Source organism: Callospermophilus lateralis, chromosome 2 (genome assembly GCF_048772815.1).
Source record: "Callospermophilus lateralis isolate mCalLat2 chromosome 2, mCalLat2.hap1, whole genome shotgun sequence".
Lineage (NCBI taxonomy): Eukaryota > Metazoa > Chordata > Mammalia > Rodentia > Sciuridae > Callospermophilus > Callospermophilus lateralis.
The window spans coordinates 205,907,666-205,932,879 of record NC_135306.1 but is presented as its reverse complement, the minus strand read 5'-3'; the positions used below and the strand labels follow the sequence as shown (position 1 = coordinate 205,932,879).

Below are 25,214 nucleotides of genomic sequence, written 5' to 3'. Positions count from 1 at the left end.
CATAGACAACTTCCCATTCTCTCAGACGTTCCTAGTTATGCCCCAATGTCCAGTTCCTTTGCCCGACCAAGATATTCGCTCTAAATTCAATACAACAATCAACATCTGGGCTCCTGGCATCAATCCAGGCCCCAGAATTGGCTTGTTCATCTTTTCTGGCCCTTTTGGTAGAAGACTGGCCATTCTGCTCCACTTGTGAGGCTGACATGAAACACCATACTAAAAAGGACCCCTTATGTACGAACCTAGTTGACCCGATTGTATGGGACACCCACACCCCCTCCACCATTTCCTGCCCACCGGTTAACATTCATCTCAAAGATCCCAACACCTTCCCCAATCAGGTTCAATACTCCCTGTCCACAAAAGCTCTTCTGGGCCTACAACCTATTATTCAGGACTTCTTAGCAAGGGTTACCTCCGTTCTGCTCATTCGCCTTACAATACTCCCATATGAGCGGTAAAAAAGCCCAACGGGTCCCATCATTTAGTTCAGGACCTACAACTCATCAACACCTCCATTAGGCCCATACATCCTTTGGTTCCCAACCCATACACCCTGCTGTCTCAGATCCCCCACACTGCCACCCACTTCTCAGTCATAGATTTAAAGGATATCTTTTTGCCTTTAACCTGGACTGTCCTTCCTCTGGGATCTCGAGATAGTCCACACCTCCTTGGACAAACCTTGGCCTCTGACCTCCAATCTTTTCACCCCCAGTGCCCCAAATCCACCCTCTTGCAATACGTTGATTCTCTTTGCCTACCTGCAGGGAGGAAAGCACCCCACCACAGCCTTTAAAGCTACAGTGGCCCTCAGGGACTTCTCCCTTGGGCAGATTCCTAGTCCTAGTCCTCTCACCTTTAAGACTCGGCCGCTAGAGAGACACTTACCCTCCCCTTCCTCTCTCTTGCCTTGCCTCTCTCCTCTTTCCAGGCCTGGGAGTATCCAGCCTCTCCAGGAGGGGTCCTGAAAAGCCTTGGCCAAGGTCTTCCACGGCTCCGGCTCCGTTCTGGATAAGAGCTTCGACTATCAGGATTCAGTGATAACCAATCTCTGCAGCGCGAACCTGCCACTTAGGCACCCTTGATTTTTTGGCTCTAGCGGGGATGCCCCTTTTGCCAATAAATCAATTTCCTCCTTCTCTCTTCTCCTTCCCTCTCCCTTATACTATATTTGCATCCTCTTCCCTCCTCCTTACAAGGGTAATGTGTCCTCTCTGCCGGTTGACTCTCCCCTACAATGCCTCTTGGATCAAATATAGCACCCAGGCCTGGCCTACTTATCCCTTAGACAACCAAAGCAGATGGCCCCTTTTTGGGTTCCTGGATCCCTCCATTCTAAGGGATCTCTACAATTACTGTGAGCATTCAAAAAATGGGTAGAGATTGCTTATGTCCAGGCTTTCCTCTTGCTCCAATTCAATCCTGCTCTCTGCACTTCTTGCAAACCTCTACAAATTCTTCTAGCCCGTCCAAAGGGCTCTCAACAGATGACACAGTTCTCCTACTTTCTTGGCCTTAAAGGGATATCAGACCTCTCCACAAAAGGCCCAAATAGCATCTAGGGTTCTCTATCTCTCAAGGGAAAAAGGCCATTACAGTAGACAGAAAACAGCTTATTGTGTCTATACCTACACCAAAGACCAAAGATGACATACTCTCCTTCTTCGGTTTGGCTGGGTACTTCAGGGCCTGGATTCCTAATTTCTCCCTCCTCATCAGGCCGCTATATACTCTGGCCAAGGGCCCCCAAGATGAACCCCTACTCTCAGCAGTAGGGAAGCCCTTAAAAAGGCCCTCCTCTGGGTACCCACCCTGCATCTCCCTGACCTCTCCTGACCCTTAACCCTCTATGTGAAAACAGGGACAAAGTCTGGGTGTTCTGGGTCAGGATGGCCCCACATTTGCACCAGTGGCCTACCTATCCAAACAGCTCGACCCCACCATCAGGGACTGGCCCCCATGCCTCAGAGCCCTAGCAGCAGCCCATGACCTCCAGAAAGAATCACACAAGCTTACCTTTGGCTCCCCACTAACCATCTCATCTCCTCACCATCTAAAGGATTTCCTCACTTACAAGGGGCTATAGTCACTTCCTCTTTCCAGGGTTTTAAACCCTGCCTCCCTCCTCCCATCTTCTCCCTCATAAGATCCCGTCCACAAATGCCTGGAGGTATTAGAGACGATTTTACCCTGCCCTACCACCATTTCTGCAGGACCCTTTCCCTCTTCAGACATCGTCTGGTTCTCAGATGGTAGCTCCTTTATACATGAAGGGATTAAAGTGGCAGGGTATGCTGTCATTTCCCTCTCATCCATCATAGAGGCAAAACCTCTCCCACCCAATACCACCAACCAACAAGCTGAACTCATAGCTGCCTCAAGGGCATGCGAGCTAGCGGAGGGAAAAACCCTTTCCCTATACACAGATTCCAAATACGTCTTCCATATCCTGATACCCCAAGCAGCCATTTGGAAAGAAAAGGGGCTATTGACCACTAGAGGGATGACAGTCATTAATTTCACACTTATTTTTGGCCTACTACGAGCCTCCAGGCTGCCTTCCCAACTGGGAATAATCATTGCAAGGCCCACCAAACTGACTCCTCCCTTACTACTATGAGGAATTCCAAGGCCGATCAAACGGCTCCATCAGCTGCCCTACAGAGCTTTACCTTCTCTCTGCTACTCTTCCTTACCACCAGGGATTGGCCCGAAGATCCCCAACAACTCTTACAGTTTCTTCACTCTCTATTCCATTCTAGTCCACAGAGTTTCACTACTTTGCTTCACTCCTTTTTCACCCTTTCCCCACACAATAAGACCCTCCTACAACAGATCATTTCCGCTTGTCAGATCTGCCAGAGAACCAATACCAATACTCCATTAAAACCTAAACCTTTCCCTTCTTATCAGGCCCATGGTCATACCCCGGCTGCAGACTGGCAGACTGATTGCACCAACATGCCACGAGTAAAAAACAAGCCTTTCCCACTTCTAACAAGCAGGCCTCTACGGTAGTTGATCTGTTGCTTACTCACACAATCCTCCATTTCGGGATGCCCACTTCTATCCAATCAGACAATGGCCCAGAATTCACCTCGCAGATAACTCCCTTGGCATTTCCATTGCCCTTACCGCCCCCAGGCTTCCGGAAAGGTTGAAAGGACCAATTGGCCCCTTAAAGGGACCCTCATCAAGTTAACCATGGAATTAAGCCTGGACCTAGTAAAGATGCTCGCATTGGCTTTATTGTGCATTAGGGCCTTGCCAAAGAAGCCTTCTAATCTCTCACCTTTCGAAGTCATGTATGGCTGTCCCCTCATTCCTCCCAGATTGCCTACAGAACCCCTACCCATCTCCGAAACCTATGCCCTGTACCTCCTCTTCCATCTACGCTCTAAACTCTGGCGCTATCAAGACTGGCTCCTTCCTGACCCCAGTCTCTTTCAAAACCCTACCTCCTTAACACCTGGTCAACTTGTTTACTAGCCCACCGGGGGAAAAAGCCCCCTCTAAAACCAAAATGGGAGGTTCCTGCTCAGGTGATGTGCACTCCCTCGGCGGCCAAACTCAAGCTGTCTAATAACCCATGGATTCATATTTCCAGGCTTAAGCCCAGCGCTCCTACACCTTCATCAGAAGAGCCAATGATCGTCACCTGTCATTACTCTTGTCATCCCTCCCCACAAGATTCCCCTCAAGCCTCTCCCATGTCTCCATTCTTAGCCCAACACCTAATGCTCCCCCTCATTTCTGGCCCCTCTTGGGTCCTCTCTTCGCCCTATGTCTGGAGACTCAAACAAGTGACCCTAAGGGCCCCCTCCAGCCAGACCCCCTTCTCCTCCTTACAAACCTCCTACTTGCTTGGATCTGGCCGGTAGTGGGACCGTTGTGTGTTGTCCTTCTGACAAACCACTTAGGTGTCCGGAGCATGGTGACCCCTGATTAAGTGTGAACTACATTTATCATAAGATAGCACTTTACCAGTTGCCTTCTGGGCCCAAGGAGGAACATGTGTGTTTTGTTCACCCTCCCAGTTTCAAAAGAATTTCAAGTATCAGTATTTAAGGTTGAGGTGTTTCACATAAAACCTGGAGAGATCTGACTGCTCTCAAAGGGAAATCTGGTGACAATGGGCCACCGTCCTCCCTTGGCCGCCTTTGTTCAGAGCGTGGGAGAAGCTGCCTTCTTTATTACAAAGCCTGTGCTTTCTTGGTGTGAAGAGAGACAAGACTAGGGAAAGATGGGAACAGTGATATTTCAGGATCCAAGAGTCAGAGAAAGGTAAAGAGAAAAGCAAGAGAATCAGTTCTGGTTTCAGAGACACCGAGGTAGGAGAGAGTTTGAATAGAGAGGGGAGGGAGCTAGATTGGACTCCACGAGGAATGAAGAGTGAGTGTTAGGTGCAGGACAGGCTTGTCTGCAGGGCATGCCAAACAAAGTTAGCTGCAGGATGATCTGGCTTCTCAAACCCTCTGTCTGGTTCTTTATCACCTGTTTGCTTCAAACCCAAACACCCAAGCCTCCACTCAAGGCTGAACACTTAACACCCCCCTTGGGCCAACAAGGCAGCTTGCAGACCCAGAGACCCCATTAGATTTGGGCTATATAAACTCCCTGTGCCTGTTCCTTCCCTTTATCATAAAGTTCATTCAGACTCAGGTGGTTAAAAAATTTCTAATCAAGCTTTTAACCAGCTTCTCCTCAGGAATTACCAACTCCTGGCTACTGATGATACCTCCAATCAAGACCTATGCCGAATGGACTGACATCATCATGGATCTGTGGTGGCAAGGAACCTTCATTGATCTGGTTCCTGAAGTTATACCGGTCCTCTCTGCCCTCCTGTGGGGGCTCCCTATTTCCCTCCCCTCTGATTCTCCCACACCGCCCCATCTCAGCAGGAAGCAGCCAGAATGAGTCGACACCCACTCTCATTTAATAACAAAGAGGGGGGAATGTTGGGAGTTGCCCTGGCTCTAAAGACTAACTTCTCCATCCCCCCGAAAAGAGGCGTCCAATTGTGAGCCCTGCTGGCTCACATGATCCTTACCCACCAATCAGACTAGCCCTGCTGACTCACATGATCCTTATCCACCAATCAGACCAGCCCTGCTGACTCACATGATCCTTACCTACCAATCAGAAAGCACCCCATGCCAATTGTCCAACCCTTCAACCATTAAACTGTCATAACTATCAAACCGCCCCCCGCCGCTCTATAAATGTGCAGAGCTGTTCCTCAATAAACGGGCATTTTTCTCTGACTACGAGCCTTGTTCGTTCTTTTAATTCTAAATGGAGAAAAATTGAAAGCATTCCCTGTAAAAACTGGAACAAGACAAGGATGTCCTCTTTCACCACTTCTATTCAACATCATCCTTGAAACTCTAGCCAGATCAATTAGACAAAAGAAAGAAACTAAAGGGACACAAATTGGTAAAGAAGAACTCAAATTATCACTATTTGCTGATGACATGATTCTGTATCTAAAAGATCCAAAAACTTCTAGAACCAATAAATGAATTCAGCAAAGCAGCAGGATATAAAATCAACACCCATAAATCAAATGCATTCCTATACATTTAAATCCACTGAAAAGAGAAATTAGGAAAATTACTCCATTCACAATAGCCTCAAAAAAAAAAAAACAGCAACACAAAAACAAAAACAATAACAACAAAAAAACCCTGGGAATCAATCTAACAAAAGAGGTGAAAGACCTCTACAATGAAAGCTACAGAACACTAAAGAAAGGAATTGAAGAAAACCTCTTATGCTCCTGGATAGGCAGAATTAATTTGTCAAAATGGCCATACTACCAAAAGCATTATACAGATTTAATACAATTCCTATTAAAATCCCAATGACACTCTTCATAGAAATAGAAAAAAATCATGAAATTTATTTGGAAATATAAGAGACCCAGAATAGCTAAAGCAATCCTTAGCTAGAAAAATAAAGCAGGAAGTATCACAATACCAGACCTTAAACTATGCTACATAGCTATAATAACAAAAAACAGCATGGTATTGGCACCAAATAGACTTGTAGACCAATGGCACAGAATAGAGAATACAGAGACAAACCCACATAAGTACAGTTATCTCATACTAGGCAAGGGTGCCAAAAATATTCACTGGAGAAAAGATAGCCTATTCAACAAATGGTGTGGGCAAAACTGGAAATCTATATGTAGCAAAATGAAATTAAACCTCTATCTCTCACCCTACACAAAAATCAACTGAAAGTGGATCAAAGACTTAGGCACTAGAACAGAGACCCTGTGCCTAACAGAAGAAAAAATAGGTCCCCAAATTCACCATGTCAGCCTAGGATCTTACTTCCTTACTAAGACTCCTAAAGTGAAATAAGCCAATCCCTCAAAACTAAAGGCCAAATGTTTTCTCTAATATGCAGATGCTATTTCAAAAGAAGTAAAATCAAGAATCAATAAATGGGATGGATTTAAATTAAAAAGCTTCTTCTAAGCAAAGAAAACAATTAATAACATGAGGAGAGAGCCTACAGATTGGGAGAAAACCTTACCACGTGCATCTCCATAAAGCATTCATCTCTAGGATATATAAAGAACTCAAAAAAATTAACACCAAAAAAACAAATAACCGAATCAATAAATGGGCTAAGGAAGTGAACAGACACTTCACAGAAAAAGAAATACAATTGATCAACAAATATATGAAAAAGTGTTCAACATCTCTAGCAATTAGAGAAGTGCAAGTCAAAACTACTCTTAAGATTTCATCTCACTCCTGTCAGAATGGCAATCATCAAGGCGGGCTGGGGTTGTGGCTCAGTGGTAGAGCGCTCGCCTGGCACACACAGGCCCTGGGTTCAATCCTCAGCACCACATAAAAATAAATAAACAAAATAAAGGTATTGTGCCCAACTACAACTAAAAAAATAAATATATAAAAAAAAAGAATACAGGTGGGCTGAGGTTGTAGTTCCGTGGTAAAGCACCTTCCTTGCATGCCTGAGGCTCTGGGTTCAATCCTCAGCATCACATAAAAATAAATAAATAAAAATAAATATATTGTGTCCATCTACAACTTATATATATATATACATATATATATATATAACACACACACACACACACACACACACACACACACACACATATATATATATATATATATATATATATATATGAATAGGTAACAATAAATGTTGGTAGGGATGTGAAAAAGGTACACTCACACATCGCTGGTGGGACTGCAAATTGGTGCGATCACTATGGAAAGTAGTAAGGAGATTCCTCAGAAAATTGGGAATGGAACCATCATTTAACCCAGCTATCCCACTCCTTGATTTATATCCAAAGGATTTAAAATCAGCATACTATAGTGACACAGCCACATCAATGTTTATAGGAGCTCAATTCACAATAGCTAGACTATGGAACCAACCTAGGTGTCCCTCAATAGATGAATGGACAAAGAAAATGTGGAATATTACTCATCTTTAAAGAAGAGTAAAATTATGGCATTTGCCAGTAAATGGTTGGAGTTTGGGGAGAATATCATGCTAAACGAAATAAGCCAATCCCACAAAACCAAAGGCCAAATGTTTTCTCTAATATGCAGATGCTAATTCACAATAAGGGGGGACACTAGGGAAGACTAGTGTTACCTTAGATTAGGTAGAGGGAAGTGAAGGGAGGGGGAGGGAAGAGGATGTGGGGATAGGAAAGATAGTAGAATGAAACAGACATTATTACTGTATGTATATATGTGATTACATGATCAATATGATCCTGCAATATGTACACTCAGAAAAATAAGAAATTATATGTATATATAATATATATAACTTATTATATAATATATAAAATTATATATCCCAGCTATATATAATATATCAAAGTGCATAAATGCATTCTACTTTCATATATAACTAATTAAATAAAAATTTTTTTTTAAAATTAGATGAGCCTTCTGTCTTCAGAAAACATGCTGGGGAAAGATGCTTTGGTATTAATCACAAAAGAGAGAAAGCAGAACTAAGTAACTATATTTTTATTTGTTTTCATTAAGATACAGAGATGGACTTTAGAACTGGAAAGGGAAATGAAGGGAAAAAGATTGGAAAAAAAAAACTTGTGGATCATCTCGTTAAGCATTATCTGCCCCTACACAACTTCCACAATTCAACCACCAAATGTGGTATGGGCTAACAAGTACCAATTCTGTAGGTTTTTTCAACTTGTGATGTGACCATAAGGAATTATTGAGGTAAGAAAGAAATATATATATGTACATTCACTGAGCATAAATGGAAGCTAAATAGGCAAACCTCCAACAAAACAGGGGACTTTGAAATACACTGTTTAAGATAGCTTTTGGAACAAGTCTGTCTATGTTCATGTATCATGCTCAAGCACTTATTGAATTTTTTTACTTTGAACAAGTTAGTTGACCTTGTATTGAAATAAAATTTCTGTGGCCTGAGGATGTAGCTTAGTGATAGAGCACTTGCCCAGCATACTCAGGGGCCCTTAACCACTGAGCCATATCCCCAATCACTTTTTGTATTTTATTTAGAGACAGGGTCTCACTGAGTGGCTTAGCACCTTGCTTTTGCTGAGGCTGGCTTTGAACATGCAATCCTCCTGCCTCGGCCTCGTAGGCCACTGGAATTATAGGAGTGTGCCATGGCACCCAGCTCAGACTTTCTTTCTTTTTTTCTCTTTTCAAATTTTTAAACTGGTGAATTACAGTTGTATACATCCCTAGTACCAGAAAAAAAAAATGGAAAGTCTATCATATCAAAGATTTTGCAAAAAAACATATAATCCCAAAACATGTTAAAAAAAAGTATTTTGGGAAATACAGCACTCATTCCAAACAAACAATACTGGTAAATAGGGAAGAATTTCCTAGACCTAATAAGGAGTAGGTACCAGAAACTATTATAAATATCATATTTAATGGTAGACTTTTAAGTAATCCCATTTAAGGAAGGTGAGACACAAATGCCTAATATCACTTCTGCTATTCTACACAATACTAATTCTATTCTATCCAATACATTATAACAAGGAAAAGAGGACAACCATATAAGGACTAAAAAGGAAAGGAGAAAGTTTTCACAATTTAGAGACACACTGACTATCCAAATAGAGAATCCAAGAGAATCTACAGATGAAGTGTCAAAATTAATAAGATGGGGATAGGAAAGATAGTAGAATGAAACAGACATTATTACTTTATGTATATGTGTGACTACATGACTAATATGATTCTGCAACATGTACACTCAGAAAAATGAGAAATTATATCTCATCTATGTATGATATATCATGTGCATAAATGCATTCTACTGTCATGCATAACTAATTAAAACAAATAAAAAATTAATAAAAAAATTAAGAAGGATTCCATTAAGTTGAAAACAATAGCAACAAAAACTATTAAGATTCTAGGAATGAATATAATAAAATATTTTTAAGTCCATTATTTATTTGTAGAATTACGAAGTGTTAAAAGAGGATCTAGGGGCTGGGGATACAGTCAGCTGGTAGAGTGCTTGCCTTGTATGTACAAGGTTCTGGGTTCAATCCCCAGCACTGCAAAAAAAGAAAAAAGAGGATCTAAATATGGATGACATCAGCAATAGAGTAGAATAGTAAGCCTTACTCCTTTCTCCCGCAGAGACATTGACTTAATACAATATCAAGGGGCTGGGGATGTGGCTCAAGCGGTAGCGCGCTCGCCTGGCATGCATGCGGCCCGGGTTCAATCCTCAGCACCACATACAAACAAAGATGTTGTGTCCGCCAAAAACTAAAAAATAAATATTAAAATTCTCTCTCTCTCTCTCTTTAAAAAAAAAAAATATATCAAATTACCTTTGTAAAAACTCCAAAGCTGGTTAAGAGGTTGCAGAACTCTAGGTGAGCACAAAGCCAGAAAGAACTACATCAAAACTGGATCCAGGCTAAAGGATCTGAGACATCCTAACTTTATAGCAAGCAAGAAAGAATCCACTAAAATATACACTGGCTCTTAAAGCTTCTTCTGGAAGGTGGCACACATTGCTTCCACTCACATTTCATTGGCCCAAGCAGGTTATATAGTCCAGCCTAACACTGATAGGGGAAGAAGTATAATTTCTCATAGGAAAAGCAGAAAATTTTTGGGAACAAATAATAAATAGGGCTGGGGTCATGGCTCAGTAATACAGTGCTTGCCTAGCATGTGTGAGGCACTGGGTTCAATCCTCAGTACCACATAAAAAATAAATTAAGTTATTTCTTAAATAATAATAATAATAATAATAAAATGTAGCAAAATGTTCTCTGGAATCAGGCCAACTTTTAACTTTACTTAGGAGCCACTGACTCTTGAGCAAGCTCCTTATTCTCCTAGAGAATTTATATAATGGAAATGATAGTATCTCCCTCTCTCTCTCTTTAAAAAAAAAGGGGGGGGGGGCCTTTATTTGTCAGCTCTGACAAACTCAAAAAAAAAAAAAAAAAGAATAAAAAGGGGGCTGGGTTTGTGGCTCAGTGGTAGAACACTTGCCTAGTATGCGTGAGGCACTGGGTTCGATCCTCAATGCCACATTAAAATAAATAAATAAATAAACAAAATAAAGGTATTGTGTCCATCTACAAATAAAAAAATGTCACAAAGAATAAAAAGGGGTAGGAGTACAGTTCAGTACAAGAGTGCTTGCCTATCGTGCATGAAACCCTGGATTCAATGCCCATTAATACTAAAGAAATAAATACCTATGAATATGAATTTCCCACCATTTCATCCATATTCCCTTATTTTATCTCTCCTCTTTTTATCTTCACTTCAGTAAGGGTATAATAAAAAGTAGTCTCCAGATTTGAGCAAGAGGGACAAACAGGACCAATTATGTTTCACTAAGTAGATATTTATGAGACAAGTAGTTCTACACAGTGAATAATATATGCATAAGTGGAATTATAAATAAGTGGACAAGTATACAATGTATAATGGTATTACATATATTTAAATGTAATGAGATATTTTAAACACACAAGAATTTATCTCTCTTAATAGGCATCATTCTACAAAGGGATTATTCTCATTGACAGAAGGCACCAAATATGGTCTGAGGTTTTTTTTATTCTAATAAGCAAATCAGACATCATTATAGAAGGAACATGAAGCTATTTTAAAATTAATAAGTAATAATCCTGTATTACAAAAGGCAAAATTAACAAAAAATGCAATTAGATAATATAGGAAAGGGGCTCAGGATGTGGCTCAAGTGATAGTGTGCTCGCCTGGCATGCGTGAGGCACTGGGTTTGATCCTCAGCACCACATAAAAATAAATAAAGATATTGTGTCCATCTAAAACTAAAAAATAAATATTAAAAAAGATAACACAGGAAAGAAGAGAAAACCCTGCCCCTCAAAAAGCCAAGATTTCTAATCCTAAAGAATATAAGAATGTTATATTACTAGAAGGAGTGGAACAAGCAACACAAGTCAGTTTCCAGAATATGAACCCCATTTTAGTCACACATGATATTACAGAGGAACTCATAAATAGAATAGTATTACTGACAAAGCCATTCCACTGAGGTTTAGGAGATACATTTGTAATAGAGAAGGAAAAATAAGTCTCATCAGCATAGAAATGATAAAGTTTAAAAGCAGAAAAACTATCTGAACTTAAAAATAAAGAATGATTCAGAACAAAGGAAGAATAACATTACTGGTGACTGAACTTTGGGGACTACCCTCCAAAAGAAGGACCAAAAGAAGCACCTTGAACATATCTCTATTAGAGTCCCTACCATGCTACATTTCATTTGCAGAGCTGCCTCTCCTTCCCATGACCTCTGTGGCAAAGCAGATGTTAAGTTTACTGAATCAATGTATGAATAGTTAGGGATCAGAAAAGAAAGGGGAAAAAAACCACAAATCATTAGAAAGGCTAGGAAACTAGAGAGAATACTGGGTTATTGCTTATTAATTCAGCATTAAAATGTCCCAAAACATGACAGTTTTGAATAGGAGATGATCTGAAGTATTCCTGATCTAGAGAAAAAGTACCCTGCTACTATACTGATAGAACAGATTTAAGAACAAAGAAAACTGAAGCTGGATGGCTCTAGTCTAGTTCCCCCAAAGAGAGGTGACCTTACTTTAGGCACTGAGATAAATCAATAAAGATGACAATATACACTGAATTCAGAGGCATACTATTAATTTTGTATAGATAAATAATTCTTTTTTTAATATTTATTTTTTAGGTATAGATGGACACAACACAATACCTTTATTTTTATGTGGTGCTGAGGATCGAACTTGGGCCCTGCCCATGCTAGGCGAGCACTCTACCACTGAGCCACAATCCCAGCCCAATAAGTAATTCTTTAGCTTCTGGAAATTTGATGATTAATGAATGAGATGCCAGATGAAGCTGAATAAACTGTGATGGACCAATTTAAAGCAGTCTGATAACAGTATTAGAGGAATGCTAAATAAATAATAATAGTAATAAGGGCATAATTAATGGTGCATAAGAGAGAGTTAAGGGATTCTTGGCCAATTTCCTTTGTGAGCTTCACTGAGTAATTCATGTCACTAATTGGTATGAATAAACAGCTTTATGGAGTGGAAGTTAGTATTATGAGCCCTAACAGCTAAAGAGAAGACTTAGGTTGCAGTTGGCTATTAGAAGTGATTGGCCATGAACAAAAGACTCAATTTTTACTATGTACTTTATGTGCAATACATTTTTGTACAGAGTCACCTATTCTTTATCACAGGGATATAAAAATAGACTAAACAAAATTGCTTTGAGCTTTTAAAATAATAGTTAAATTAAAACGAAGTCACCATGACACGTTTAAAATTTGTATTAGCATAATAAACAGGTGGTTATCCCATAAATGATACTCAATACTTCCTCCCTAGTAATAACAATAATAAAAACCATTCCCTTGTTCTTATGAGCTTTTCATTTTTTCAAAGCACTTTCACAAATATTAATTGAAGAAGCAGTCTTATGTATAATCTGACCACTCCTTGTACAAGCATATTAAGTATGGGTTTATGTTATAGGAAATACTCCTATCTCCTCCCTAGTAGTAATAATATACTCCCTTTTATTTTCATTTCTTTCAAAGCACTTTTATACATATTAACTAGAACAGTGAAATTAGGAATGATCCTTCCCTTTTTTGCATCATCCCAAGGGTGTAATCCAAAAAAAAAAGAAGAGAATCTAAAAATCAATAAGTAAACTAGATGATTTTGAGGCAGTTAACCCCTAATTCCTGAATATGAATTTGGGTCACCCAACAGTCTCTGAACAGAGCAACTCTCCAGAACATTAAGTGAATTCTCCCTTTCTTTTAGGCATAAACTTAGGAGGCAGTTAAAAAGAGTGATTAAGATATTGTAAGTATCCTGGGTGCGATGGCCCATGCCTGTAATTCCAGCACCTTGGGAGGCTGAGGCAGGAAGATCAGGAGTTCAAAACAAGCCTCAGCAACTTAGCCAGGCACTAAGCAACTCAGTAAAACCCTGTCTCTAAATAAAATACAAAATAGGGCTGGGATGTGGCTCAGTGGTTGAGTGCTCCTGAGTTCAATTCCTAGTACCAAAAAAAAAAAAAAGATAAGTATGAACACAAGATAGAAAATTAAAACTAGCTACAACTCCTCTGTATGAACACCAGTCCTAAAGTATATTGAATACTCAATAAATCATTGCAATTATTGCTAAAAGAAGAGCATTCTACTCAAACTCAAGATTATCTGTTCAAAAGATGAAAATAAAAATCTCATATTTTTTATTACTTTTCCGCCACAATTACTATTTTTATGTGCATGTACAAGAAACCAGAACCTAAACAAAATTGGAATCACAGGGCAAAGGCTGAGATCTATTAAAAATTTAAAGATACAAACAGTTGGAAGCTAGATTCCAAGGGCCAACGCAAGGCAAGGCAAGGCAATAGGGGCCTGATGGCCCTTAATTCAGCAAGCAAGCATTTTTCAAGTCCTCATTCTTAAGCTAAAATTTACTCCAAAGAAGCAGTTTCAAAAGGTAGAATTATTACCTACATATTTGTGTCTTTAGAGTATTCATCTTGTAACTGAATTATAAAAATAGTTTCTTCCTTTTGTCTGGTATGACCAAGATGAAGGGAGATACTTTGAGATAAACAACAACTTGAGTTGCTGGAAATCTGGATATAAATTAAAATTTTAAATTGATTTGCATTTTACAAAGTTTGCAATTACACTAAGAAAACCTGAAACTTAAAACAATCCAATAGGGGCTGGGGTTGTAGCTCAGCAGTAGAGCGTTTGCCTAGCATGATCGATCCTCAGCACCACATAAAAATAAATAAAATAAAGGTAATGTGTCCAACTACAACTAAAAAATAAATATTTTAAAAAATAAAACAACCCAATGGTGATAAACTTCATAAACATTTATTATATTACATATACCTTTCTAGTATAGTTTTTTGGTTGTTTCCAGTTTAATACACAACATATTTTCTTAAAACTAGGACTAATGGTCACTAAAACCCCGAAACCACTTCAGTTTTGGCATATATTGTGAAATACAATATTAATACTAGTCAAAATCATTTTCAGTAAAAGCATTCTCTATGTATTCTTTTGTTTAACTAGATGGTAACAAATACTTCACTAAATTTTTTACCTGAGGCTGTATACAGAGTAGTCAGGTAAAATATTCTTGTATCTATATGGTTTTATAGATAATCTTTCAATGGAGTTGCCAGATAAAATACTGCAGGCTAAAATTTTACATGAGACATAATTGTTCTAAAAAAAGGTATTATCATCAGAAATTCAAATTTAAATGGGCATCCTGCATTTTTACTTACTAAATCTGGCAGCTCTTTCAGTATAAGTCTGTTTCAGAAAATACCAAATTCATCGCCAGTAAGAGATTTAATCTTGTAATTCTTTACCTTTTTGTAACTTCTTGAGGACCAAGCTACCACAAATGCTTCTTGCAGAAGCAACTGTAACAGAATACAAAGAAATATCATAAATAAAACCATTAAATGGATCTTATTTTTTAAAATAAGGGCTAGAGATATAGCTCAGTGGTAGGCTGTTTGCCTAGAATGGGAAAGGCCCAAGATCAATCTCAGCACTTCCCCCAACCCCCACCCTAACACATCAACTGCCAAGTCTGAAAACACTATTTATAGATGCATAACATCAAAAAGAGACCCTATTAATGAGTTCAATTAAAAAAAAGAAAAAGAAAGAACGAACGAACCAACCAACCATGAGGCTGCAATGACTGTTTGGGAGGCAGAATAATTTCTTTGCAATGATAACCAAATGGCAAGTCTTTTTACCTATAGTCAACAACTACTTATATTTAACACTAGGACATCCCCTTTGGATGCTATAACACCTTACAGAAAAGGAGTATGAGAAGACTGCAAATTGTAGCTAGTAATCTGAGTATATATAACTCATATTCCAGTGTAAATTAAAAATTTGGCCCTACTTTTAACCAATTTTACTCTCAAATATATTTTACTACACTATCAGGTAAGAATTCTTTATACCTACAATTCTAAATCTAAACATTAGAACATTTAGAGCAATAACTCTTCAGGACACATGGTGAAGGAGGAGGCAGGCACTTAAGAAGGGTTTTGATCAGACCACCTGGAGGTTTTTTCTTTAAGACTCTAAGAACACTGTCACAGGAGCCAATAGAAATGTCTCTATCCCTTAGAAAATGTGTATTCTGCATGCAGGGAATAATGATTCAGAATCACTGAACTAGAGTGAGAAATACCATCATTCTTCAAACGTATATTGTCCAATGCGATAGTTAGAAGCTATAAGTAGCTATTTAAAATTTGACTAGATTAAATTAAAATTTCAGTTCCTCAGCCACAGTAGTCATATTTCAAGTGGTCAACAGTACAGATAAAAAACAAATCTGACATCACAAAAAGGTTATATTAGAGAGCAAGGCTCTACATCTCCAGATTTTATATGATTCTGGATGAGATAGGTACAGTGGTGCACACCTATAATCCTGGTAACCTAGAAGGTTAAGGCAGGAGAACTGAAAATTGGAGGCCATCTTAGAAAACTTAATGAGACCCTGTTTCAAAATAAAAATAAAAAAAGCTGAGGGTGTAGCTCAGTGGTACAACACACCTGGATTCAAATCCCAGTACCCTCCCAAAATGATTCTGAACAAAAGACATACTTTAAAAGGCCAGAGCCCAAGTATCACTGAATATTTGGCAAAAGACTGTCTTCTTTTTTTCTGAATGTTCCTCATAGGCACATACTGGTTCTAACATAAGGGAAAATGGGTCATTGAGACAGAGATGGCAGATATAAGTAGATATAATCAAGTTAAGATTAAGTCACATTGGATTAGGGTGGCAGGTCTACACTACTCACTAATAAAGAGCAAAGGACAATCACAAGAAAAAAAGCCACAACCTAATTATCTTGCTGTATGCGTAAGATATTTCTAAAATACATACCACACCATGTCTTTAATGTACCTTCTTAGTTTTAATGAGTATCATATCAACAACTGTTGAAAATAAGCCACTTTTGGTGAACATTCTCAAAGAGAACAATCATTTCACCCACTCCACAGCCCATCTAGTCACCAGTTTTCAGCTAGACTTGTGGTGTACCTACTAAAGTAATAACATGCTATCCTTCAGAGGCAAAGAATGACAGTAGGGTCTTTCTGTAAAATACACATTTTTAAGCATGTATTCTCCAAAATTCCCTGTACTGAAGAGTATCTTTAAAGTGAGCAAAGGGCGCTATAATATATAGCATTTCCCAAACATTCTGTTGCACAGTTTACATTGGCAAATAAAGGTTGTAAGAAGATCCACAATAAAGAAACTTGTGTCATTTATTTATTTTTGATACTGGGGATTGAACTCAGGGGCATTCAACCACTGAGCCACATCCCCAGCCCTATTTTGTATTTTATTTAGAGTATATTTTATATATTTATTTAGGGTCTCACTAGTTGCTTAGAGCCTTGCCATTGCTGAGACTGACCTTGAACTTGTGATCCTCCTGCCTCAGCCTCCCAAGCCACTGAGATTATAGATGTGAACCACTGCGCCTGGTGAAACCCATGTTATTTTAACCAGCATTAGCAATTTAGATGACTACATAACTCCTTTCCCATAACTCTAATATAATTAAACATCTTAATCCACACATTTTTGGAAAAATTGTGATAAGTAATCATATTGGTTAAAATCTTCAACCGTTACCTGAAAGAAAAAACTAGTCATCTCTCTGCTTTTCATAAATGGATCCTTTCAGATATAAAATCTGCTAGTTTAGGAGCTGGGCATGGTGGCACACACTGGTAGTCCCAGCTAGTTGAGAGGCTGAGGCAGGAGGACTGCTTGAGTCCCAGAGTCAGGCCAACCTGAGCGAACAAAGTGAGAGCCCAAATCAAAAAAAAGAAAAGAAAATTTGCTAGTTTTGTGGGCTAAATTACATATCCCTAAAAGATACTTTGAAGTACTAAGTAGATATAATCAAGTTAAGATTAAGTCACATTGGATTAGGGTGGTCCTAAATCCAGTGATTGCTAATGATATGAGAAGGCCACATGAAGACACAAACACAAAGGAAAACATCATATGAAGATGAAATGACACATCTACAAGCCAAGAAACAGAAAGGATTGTTGGCAACCCCCAGAAGCAAGGAAAGGCAGAGAACAGATTTCTCCCACAGAGTCTCCAGAAGGAAGCAACCACTTACACTTTTATATTGGACTTCTTTTCTTTTTTTTTTTTGAAAGAGAGAGTGAGTGAGTGAGAGAGAGAGAATTTTAATATTTATTTTTTAGTTTTCAGCGGACACAACATCATTGTTTGTATGTGGTGCTGAGGATCGAACCCGGGCCGAACGCATGCTAGGCGAGCACGCTACCGCTTGAGCCACATCCCCAGCCCCTATATTGGACTTCTAGTCTCCAAAATTGTGAGGATACATTTAATTTTTTAGAAGCCACCCAGTTAGTGATACTTCGTTACAGCAGCCCTGGATAACTAATACATATTCTTCCTCATCAAACCAAATTTAAAAGATGCTACTTTGCAGTTCCAGATAAAGAAGGCAGACTTAACATATGCATCTATTAAACTTTCATAAAATAGAACAGAGATTTTTTTTAAAAGACAAAAAGCTCACAAGGCTAAAAGAGAAAAGAAAAGCCAGGTATGGTGGCCCACACCTGTAATCCTAGCAGCTTGGGAGGCTGAGGCAGGAGGATTGGGAGTTCAAAGCCAGTCTCAGCAAAAGCAATGGTGCTAATAAACAACTCAATGAGACCCTGCCTCCAAATAAAATCCAAAATACAGCTGGGGATGTGGCTCAGTGGTCGAGTGCCCTTGAGTTCAATCCCTGGTACCCCCCAACACCCAAAAAAAGAAAAGAATAATATAATAAAATTCTAGAAATTAAAAAACAGAAGGGCAATAGGAAAGGATTTTGAAGACATGAGAAATTTAATTATAAGGAGAAAGGAGAAAAGCCATAAAACCACCTGAATTATACAACAAAATCCCCAAAGACTCAGAAATGGCAGTATCAGGATCTCTGGAAATAGCGTTAAGATGAGTTGAAATACTCAACTGAAAAAAATGAATTTCAGTAAAGCTTTACTTTCTCTCCTAGACTCATTCTAGGGACTGGTCCTCCCAAATTTGGTATAGATAGGGGAGAAGCTGTTCTTCCAACATGAAAAACAGAAATCAGATCAAGTAGAAAAAGTAATAGCAACAGGAATTACAGAAAGCTTTTTGTTAAAAAAATTTCTGTATACTCAGAAAGATGAGATGTAGCCCTCAAACAAATGCAAGATGCTAAATAATAAAGAACATAAAGAAAGTGGGGGCCAGGCAGTGGTACATGCCTATAATCCCAACAACTCTGGAGACTGAGAAAGGAGGTCACAAATTCAAGACCAGCTTCAGCAACTTAGTAAGGCCCTAAGCAATTTAGGAAGACCATCTCAAATAAAAAATAAAGGGTGGGGGCTGGGGTTGTGGCTCAGTGGCACAGCACTTGCCTAGCATGTGTGAGGCACCAGGTTTGATCTTCAGCACTACATATAAATAAATAAAAAATAAAGGTACATCAACTAAAAAATATTTTTAAAAATAAAATAAATAAAGGGAATGGAGGTATAGCTCAGTAGTAAAGCATCTCTGGGTTCAATCCCCAGTAACACTGACCCCCACAAAAAAAAAAAAAAAAAAAGAAAGAAAGAAAGAAAGAAAAAAGAAAAGGGAAATGCTCTTGGAAATAAAAACTGTGATAGCAGAAATGAGAACATCCATCAAATGTTGGAAAAGAAATGTGAGAAAGTTGCCTAGAAAGTAGAAAAGATGAAAAATAGGACAAAAAGATTTTTAAAAAACAATTTAGAAAATTCAATATCTAAATGATAAAAGTTGAAAAAGAAAAAAAATGCAAGGGAAATTTTTATAGAAATTTTAAAGGACATGAGTTTATAAATTGAAAAGGATCATTAAGCACTGAGCATAATGGAGGAAAATAGACCTACAACAAGGCACATCACTGTGAATTTTGAAGAACAGGGACTGTAGTAGACTGCTGGTACTCACAAATATCCTGTTCTCTTCTTCCTGAGCATTCAACTTCACCATCTCCCTTGCAAATGCAGAGCACTGTGGCAATAAGACTAATGGAAAGGGAGCAGGAATAATACACATGATTTCCAAGTCTACCCTGTGAAAATCTTTGACTTCCAAAAAGCCTTGGTCTCTTTCCCCATCCTTAGCTGAATTGGAGAGACCTTAAAGAGCCTAGGGGAGGAATCAGTAAGACAAATAGCTTGAATCTTGCATGAAACAAAATACATCTCTATACACACACTCATCAGACAATAGAATAAAGGAAAAAATAAACGTTTTCTGTATTAAGCCACTAAGATTTCAGGGTTTGTTATAGCACCTAGCATTATTTACCGTAATTAACACAAAGATAAAGATCATTTACACTCGTAAGAACAACAGATCACACACAAAGTAATCAGAAAAAATATAGTTTTCAATAGCAACTCCTGAGGTTAGAAAACAATATGGAAATGTCAATAAAATTCTGAGAAATCAATTCTGACCTAGAATCCTACGCTGAAGCTGTCAGTCAGTTGTAGAGAGTAAACACTTTCAGAGATGTGATAGCTCAAGAAATTTACCTCCTCAACACTTTCTCAGAAGCTACTAGTGTCTGAGAGCCATCAGAGCAAGTAAAGAAGAAAAGAAAAATGAAGATAATAGGATTCAGGAACCACAAAATCCAACACAAGAGAAAAACTGAAGAAACATCCTGAATAATAATGAATGGAAGATCCTAAGACATTATTTGCCAGAATCAGCAGGTATCAAGTCAAGATTAGAACAGGTCAGAAAATTCTAGTACAGAGTTTTTCATAAGGAAGAAATTGACAGGCTACCTGATGTGTTGGAACATAGTTGATAGTAGATTTAGATAAAAGCTGGAAGTTTGGGGGTTGCCTACATGATAAAAGTACAGAAAACTAAACAATTAATGAAAGATAGAATTTAAAGAAAAGAATCACTTTTCTAGATGACTGTGAATGGCATTTTATGGTCATAATAATGAGAAAATATTGATGTTCATTTATGGTGGGAAAATTAATAAGAAAAAACACACATGGTAGAACTGGAGATATGAAAGAGAGCTACCATATTCTATAGTGGGAAGACAATAAATCATACCTCAAAAAAGGAAAATCCATATACAGCTACACAAACATGTTTATAAATCTGTAAATATTGAAATAATCAGCTAAGAGTCGAAACTATTAGTCTCTAGGAGAAGAAAAGTATAAGCATGCAGGGAATTACAGGTCTTGTAAAAAGTTTCATTGAATCTTTTAACTTTTTTTAATATTTATTTATTTTTTAGTTGTAGTTGCACACAGTACCTTTATTTATATGTGGTGCAGAGGATTGAACCCAGGGCCTTGCACATACCAGGAGAGCGCTCTAGCGCTGAGCCACAACCCCAGCCCGGAATCTTTTAACTTTTAAAACCATGCACATATATAACTTTGACAAAACCTAAAACTACATAGCATATATATCTTTCTCAAAAAAAAACAATGATGTGGATTAAAAAAAAAAACAATGATGTGGAACTCTGCTTGAAAAGTATTGTTGCTGAAAAGCACATGGCACAGTCCTTTTAAAAAAAAACTGGTAACTATGAATATATGTACAGAAAAATATGGAATATATACTGAATGTTAATTAATAATTATTTTGAGTAATTCAATAAGAAGTCTCACTGTCCACAATATGCTTCTGTATTGTAACGTTTTACATCAAGTTCCAACTTTTTTCTGCCAAAAAAATTATAGACATAATTGCATAAAGATCAAAGACAATAAAGAAAAAAGTCCTTTATGTTAGACAGCCTTATGAAGTCCATAAGGCTCAAAATGCCTATGGAATTCAGTTTCTTAACAATTATTGTGGCTCAAGTCCTATTTTGAGTGAAATCAACCCTGCACAAACTAATTCAACCATTTACAGACCAATCATCACCCTAACCACTTAGTTAAGCATTTCTCTCATGAATAGGGGAAACTACCCAATCCTAGTGAGTTCATTCAGAGTAACAGCAAACCAATTCATCACACTCTTAAGGATGTTTAACACTAAGTACACAAGGAGAAGAGAGGTTGTTCCTGTTTAGGTATGCAAATATCTTAGAGTCCAGTGTACTATCCAATCTGAACTGATCTCCAAGTGACACTCTAAGGTTGATGGGACAACTTCATTACAAAGTATCCTTCAATAAACGCCCCCCCAACACACACACACACAGGCAAAAAAGCTGGCACTTCATAGATTCAAGAAAATTTATTTCAGAGCCGATCAAAATGTATCAGCTTTCTCTCTCTCTCAAATTTAAAAACAAAAGGCAAAAATGATGAAAGAAAAAGACCAAGTGGAAAGAATATTTTCTTTTTTTTAATATTTATTTTTTAGAGAGAGAGAGAGAGAGAGAATTTTTTAATATTTATTTTTTAGTTTTCGGCGGACACAGCATCTTTTTTTTTTTTTAAAGAGAGAGAGATAATTTTAATATTTATTTTTTGCAGACACAACATCTTTGTTTGTGGTGCTGAGGATCGAACCCGGGCCGCACGCATGCCAGGTGAGTGCGCTACCGCTTGAGCCACATCCCCAGCCCAAGAAAGAATATTTTCAAACTAAACTACAGTTCAGGATTATGCTATCCATTATTTCCTTTCCCTTTCCTTTATTGTTTTACTTCTTTTGCAACTGTCTTGGAAAGAAAAAGTAGGTAAAATTCAATATTGCTGTGAACGAGCAGGTTAAAATCAAAAGCAACTAAAAAGGACCAAAAGCAATGTAAAAGACGACAACTGACTGAGAAGAAGGGGAGAAGGGAGGGCAAGACAGTGTATTGGAGGATATATTTGAACATACATGCATGTATGGAAATATCACAGAGAAACCCATGAATATGTAAAATGAATGTTATAATAAAAAAGAAAAAAAGGCAAAGTAAAATTATTTCTTAGCAATTTTACTTTAAGCCAGTAAAATAAATAATCTTGTGCTATGAGTCATTCTGTTCACCTTTCCTATACCACACACTTGAGACTCTATCACCAGATACTATTACATAATCATTTGGAGTTTGTTTATGGTACTGGGGATTGAACAGAAGGGTGTTCTACCATTGAGGTACACCCCAGACCCTTTTATTTTTTGAGACAGGTTCCACTAAATTGCCCACACAGGCCTGAAACTTGCCATTCTCCTACAGCAACCACTGGAGTAGCAGAGATTATAAGCAGGCACCACTGCACCCAGCCTTATTTTGGTTATTTTAACTACATGATAAAAGATTATGACTACCTGAACTTTTTACATAAACTATGACATAAATCATGATCAAACAAAAATATAGAAAATCATTAATTTTTCTTCTTTTACTTACTACTTGTTACACAATGAAGAGCATTTGGCTGGTGCTTGGAATTAATTGCTTCTATGGAAATCATTAGCTGCCCTTCTAGCAACGCTTCCTTTGATTGTCCTGTTTCACATTTCCAGTAAATTATTAAGTATCTCAAAATCTGAAGAATATAATGCAAAGAAAACAAAATATTCTCTTAAAATTATGGTAATAATAAATTTGTATGACAAATTAATAACTAATTTCCCCCTAAATATTGCATTCCTTCTTGTGTTAGATTTGTATTTTTCAGAGCAGAGCCACTTAAGAATGAAAACAGTGAAATTCAATGCAGTGCCCAACAAGATAGGAAACTGAAGAAATAAACTGCAGTATTTAGATAAGTACATCTGGAAAGAAAAATTAGGTGGGAATTTTCTTTTTTCCTCCCCAAATAAGCCAACATAAAGACTATGAAAAGAGTGACATCTGATTATGAATCATCTTTATTTTTCATTAAATTAACATTTTTGGGAGTTAAAATATTATTTAAGAGTGTTAGAGGCAAAAATGTCTGGGTTTGAATCTCTGATGTGCCAAATTCCAGAATGTAGCCCTAGGAAAGTTACTTAACCTCTCTGAACTCAATTCCTCATCTATAAAAATGAGGACAAGGGCTGGGGTTGTAGCTCAGTGGTAGTGCTTAACTGGCTTGTGCAAGGCTGTGGATTGCTCCACTGGCACTGTAGTAAACAACAAAACACAACACTGCACACAATATTTTAAGTTAAATGGAACTCCAATATGTCTGAATAAAACATTTAATCTCGATGACACAGTAAAATAAAATATATTTAATTCCATTATTATTCATGAAAAGTAGACTCTCGTTTCAACACTAAGGCAGCACAAGAATTATTACCCTTTCCCCCTTTTTTAAAGGCAGGGAGATCTGAGTAAGAGAACTTGGGAACTAAGATGCTAATTTGTGCCAGAGTTAGCGAAAAGGGTTTCCAAGCATTTCCCACACCTTCACCTTCCTCGCACACCCTCTGACTTCCTGTGCTCCCTCTGTTCAGATTTCTTGAATCTTCATCCACAAGGCAAGCAGCTGGGAAATTGCACAGCCTAGGTTCTACCAGGTTCTACCATCTGTGAATGTGAAAGCTCTGGGTTCCGCTAACGGGAACAAGGCAGGTGGGCCGGGCCCCTCTCAGCAGCGCTCGGAGGCTGCCAGGCTATTTCACCTGCCCCCAGACGCCTAACAGGCCACCCGCTAAGCCTCGCCTTGGGCGATGGCTGTCCCAATCCGTGGAGCTGGCCACGTGGAGGGCGCTGCACTAGCTCCTTCAGAGCGCCCCGAGAGGCCTCCGGAGCTGTCACTCAGCGGCTCCTGCTCCCTCGCCCCGCCTCAGCCCCTCCCAGCGCGCGGGCGCTGAACCCGGTGTACTCGGTGTCCCGGGAGCTCCAGGGTCCTGTTCCTCACGTGCAGCCAGACCCCCCCCAACCAGAGCAGCCCGGGTGCGACCCCTGTGCTCCCTGCCCCGCTGTCTCCGCCCTGCGCCGACTTTCACCCATTCCTAGCATTCCTGAATCTTCCTCCTCCACCTCGGGCAACGCCGGCCCTCCTGCCCAAACTTCGCAGCGTCTTCACAAAGAACCTCTCCTCAGAAAGTGGCTTTCTGTGTTTTATCTCCCTCCCCGGCATCACCTCGCAGACGGCCGAGGCCGTCCCCTCCATTCCGGAAGGGGAACAACGGCGAAGCTCAGCCGCGAGATGCCCAGATGCGGCCCCGGCCTCGGGCTCTGCGGGAGCTTCGACCTCCCAGGTGCCCACGCCCAGCCGCGCGAGCCCGTCTCTTGCCGCCCGCGCGCTCGCAAGTCCCACCCCTGCCTGGCGCGCTTGCGCACTCCGCGCCGCCCGACCCCGGCCTGGAGGAGCCTCGCGGAGCCGCAGCGGCTGGTGGGCGGATAGTGGCCCCGGCCCGGGGCGGGCAGGAGACAGGCCATGCCGCGACTCCTCCCGTAAAGATTTTCCCACGGTGCCTTGGAGACGCAGCCCTCAGCCTTTTTCACGGCGATTGGAAGCTTTCCTCTACAGGGAGAAGCCGCGGGCGCCTGGGCCGGGACCCTAGCTGACTCCGGACCCCCAGATGGCCTCGCCTGCTGCTCCCGGACTAGTCTTCTCC

The 25,214-nt window shown here is 39.3% G+C and overlaps 1 protein-coding gene across 1 annotated transcript in view; it reads right to left on the bottom strand.

Annotated features, from left to right (window-relative positions):
* The window catches only part of Top6bl (TOP6B like initiator of meiotic double strand breaks), an 86,827-nt gene extending 62,061 nt beyond the window's left edge, over nt 1-24,766 (bottom strand). The window contains exons 1-3 of the mRNA XM_076842948.2: nt 24,737-24,766; nt 23,068-23,206; nt 14,976-15,029 (exon numbers count right to left, since the gene is read on the bottom strand). Coding sequence (XP_076699063.2) covers nt 14,976-15,029; nt 23,068-23,206; nt 24,737-24,766 — 223 coding nt within the window. The remainder of the gene's footprint in view (nt 1-14,975; nt 15,030-23,067; nt 23,207-24,736) is intronic.
* Nucleotides 24,767-25,214: the final 448 nt, after the last annotated feature.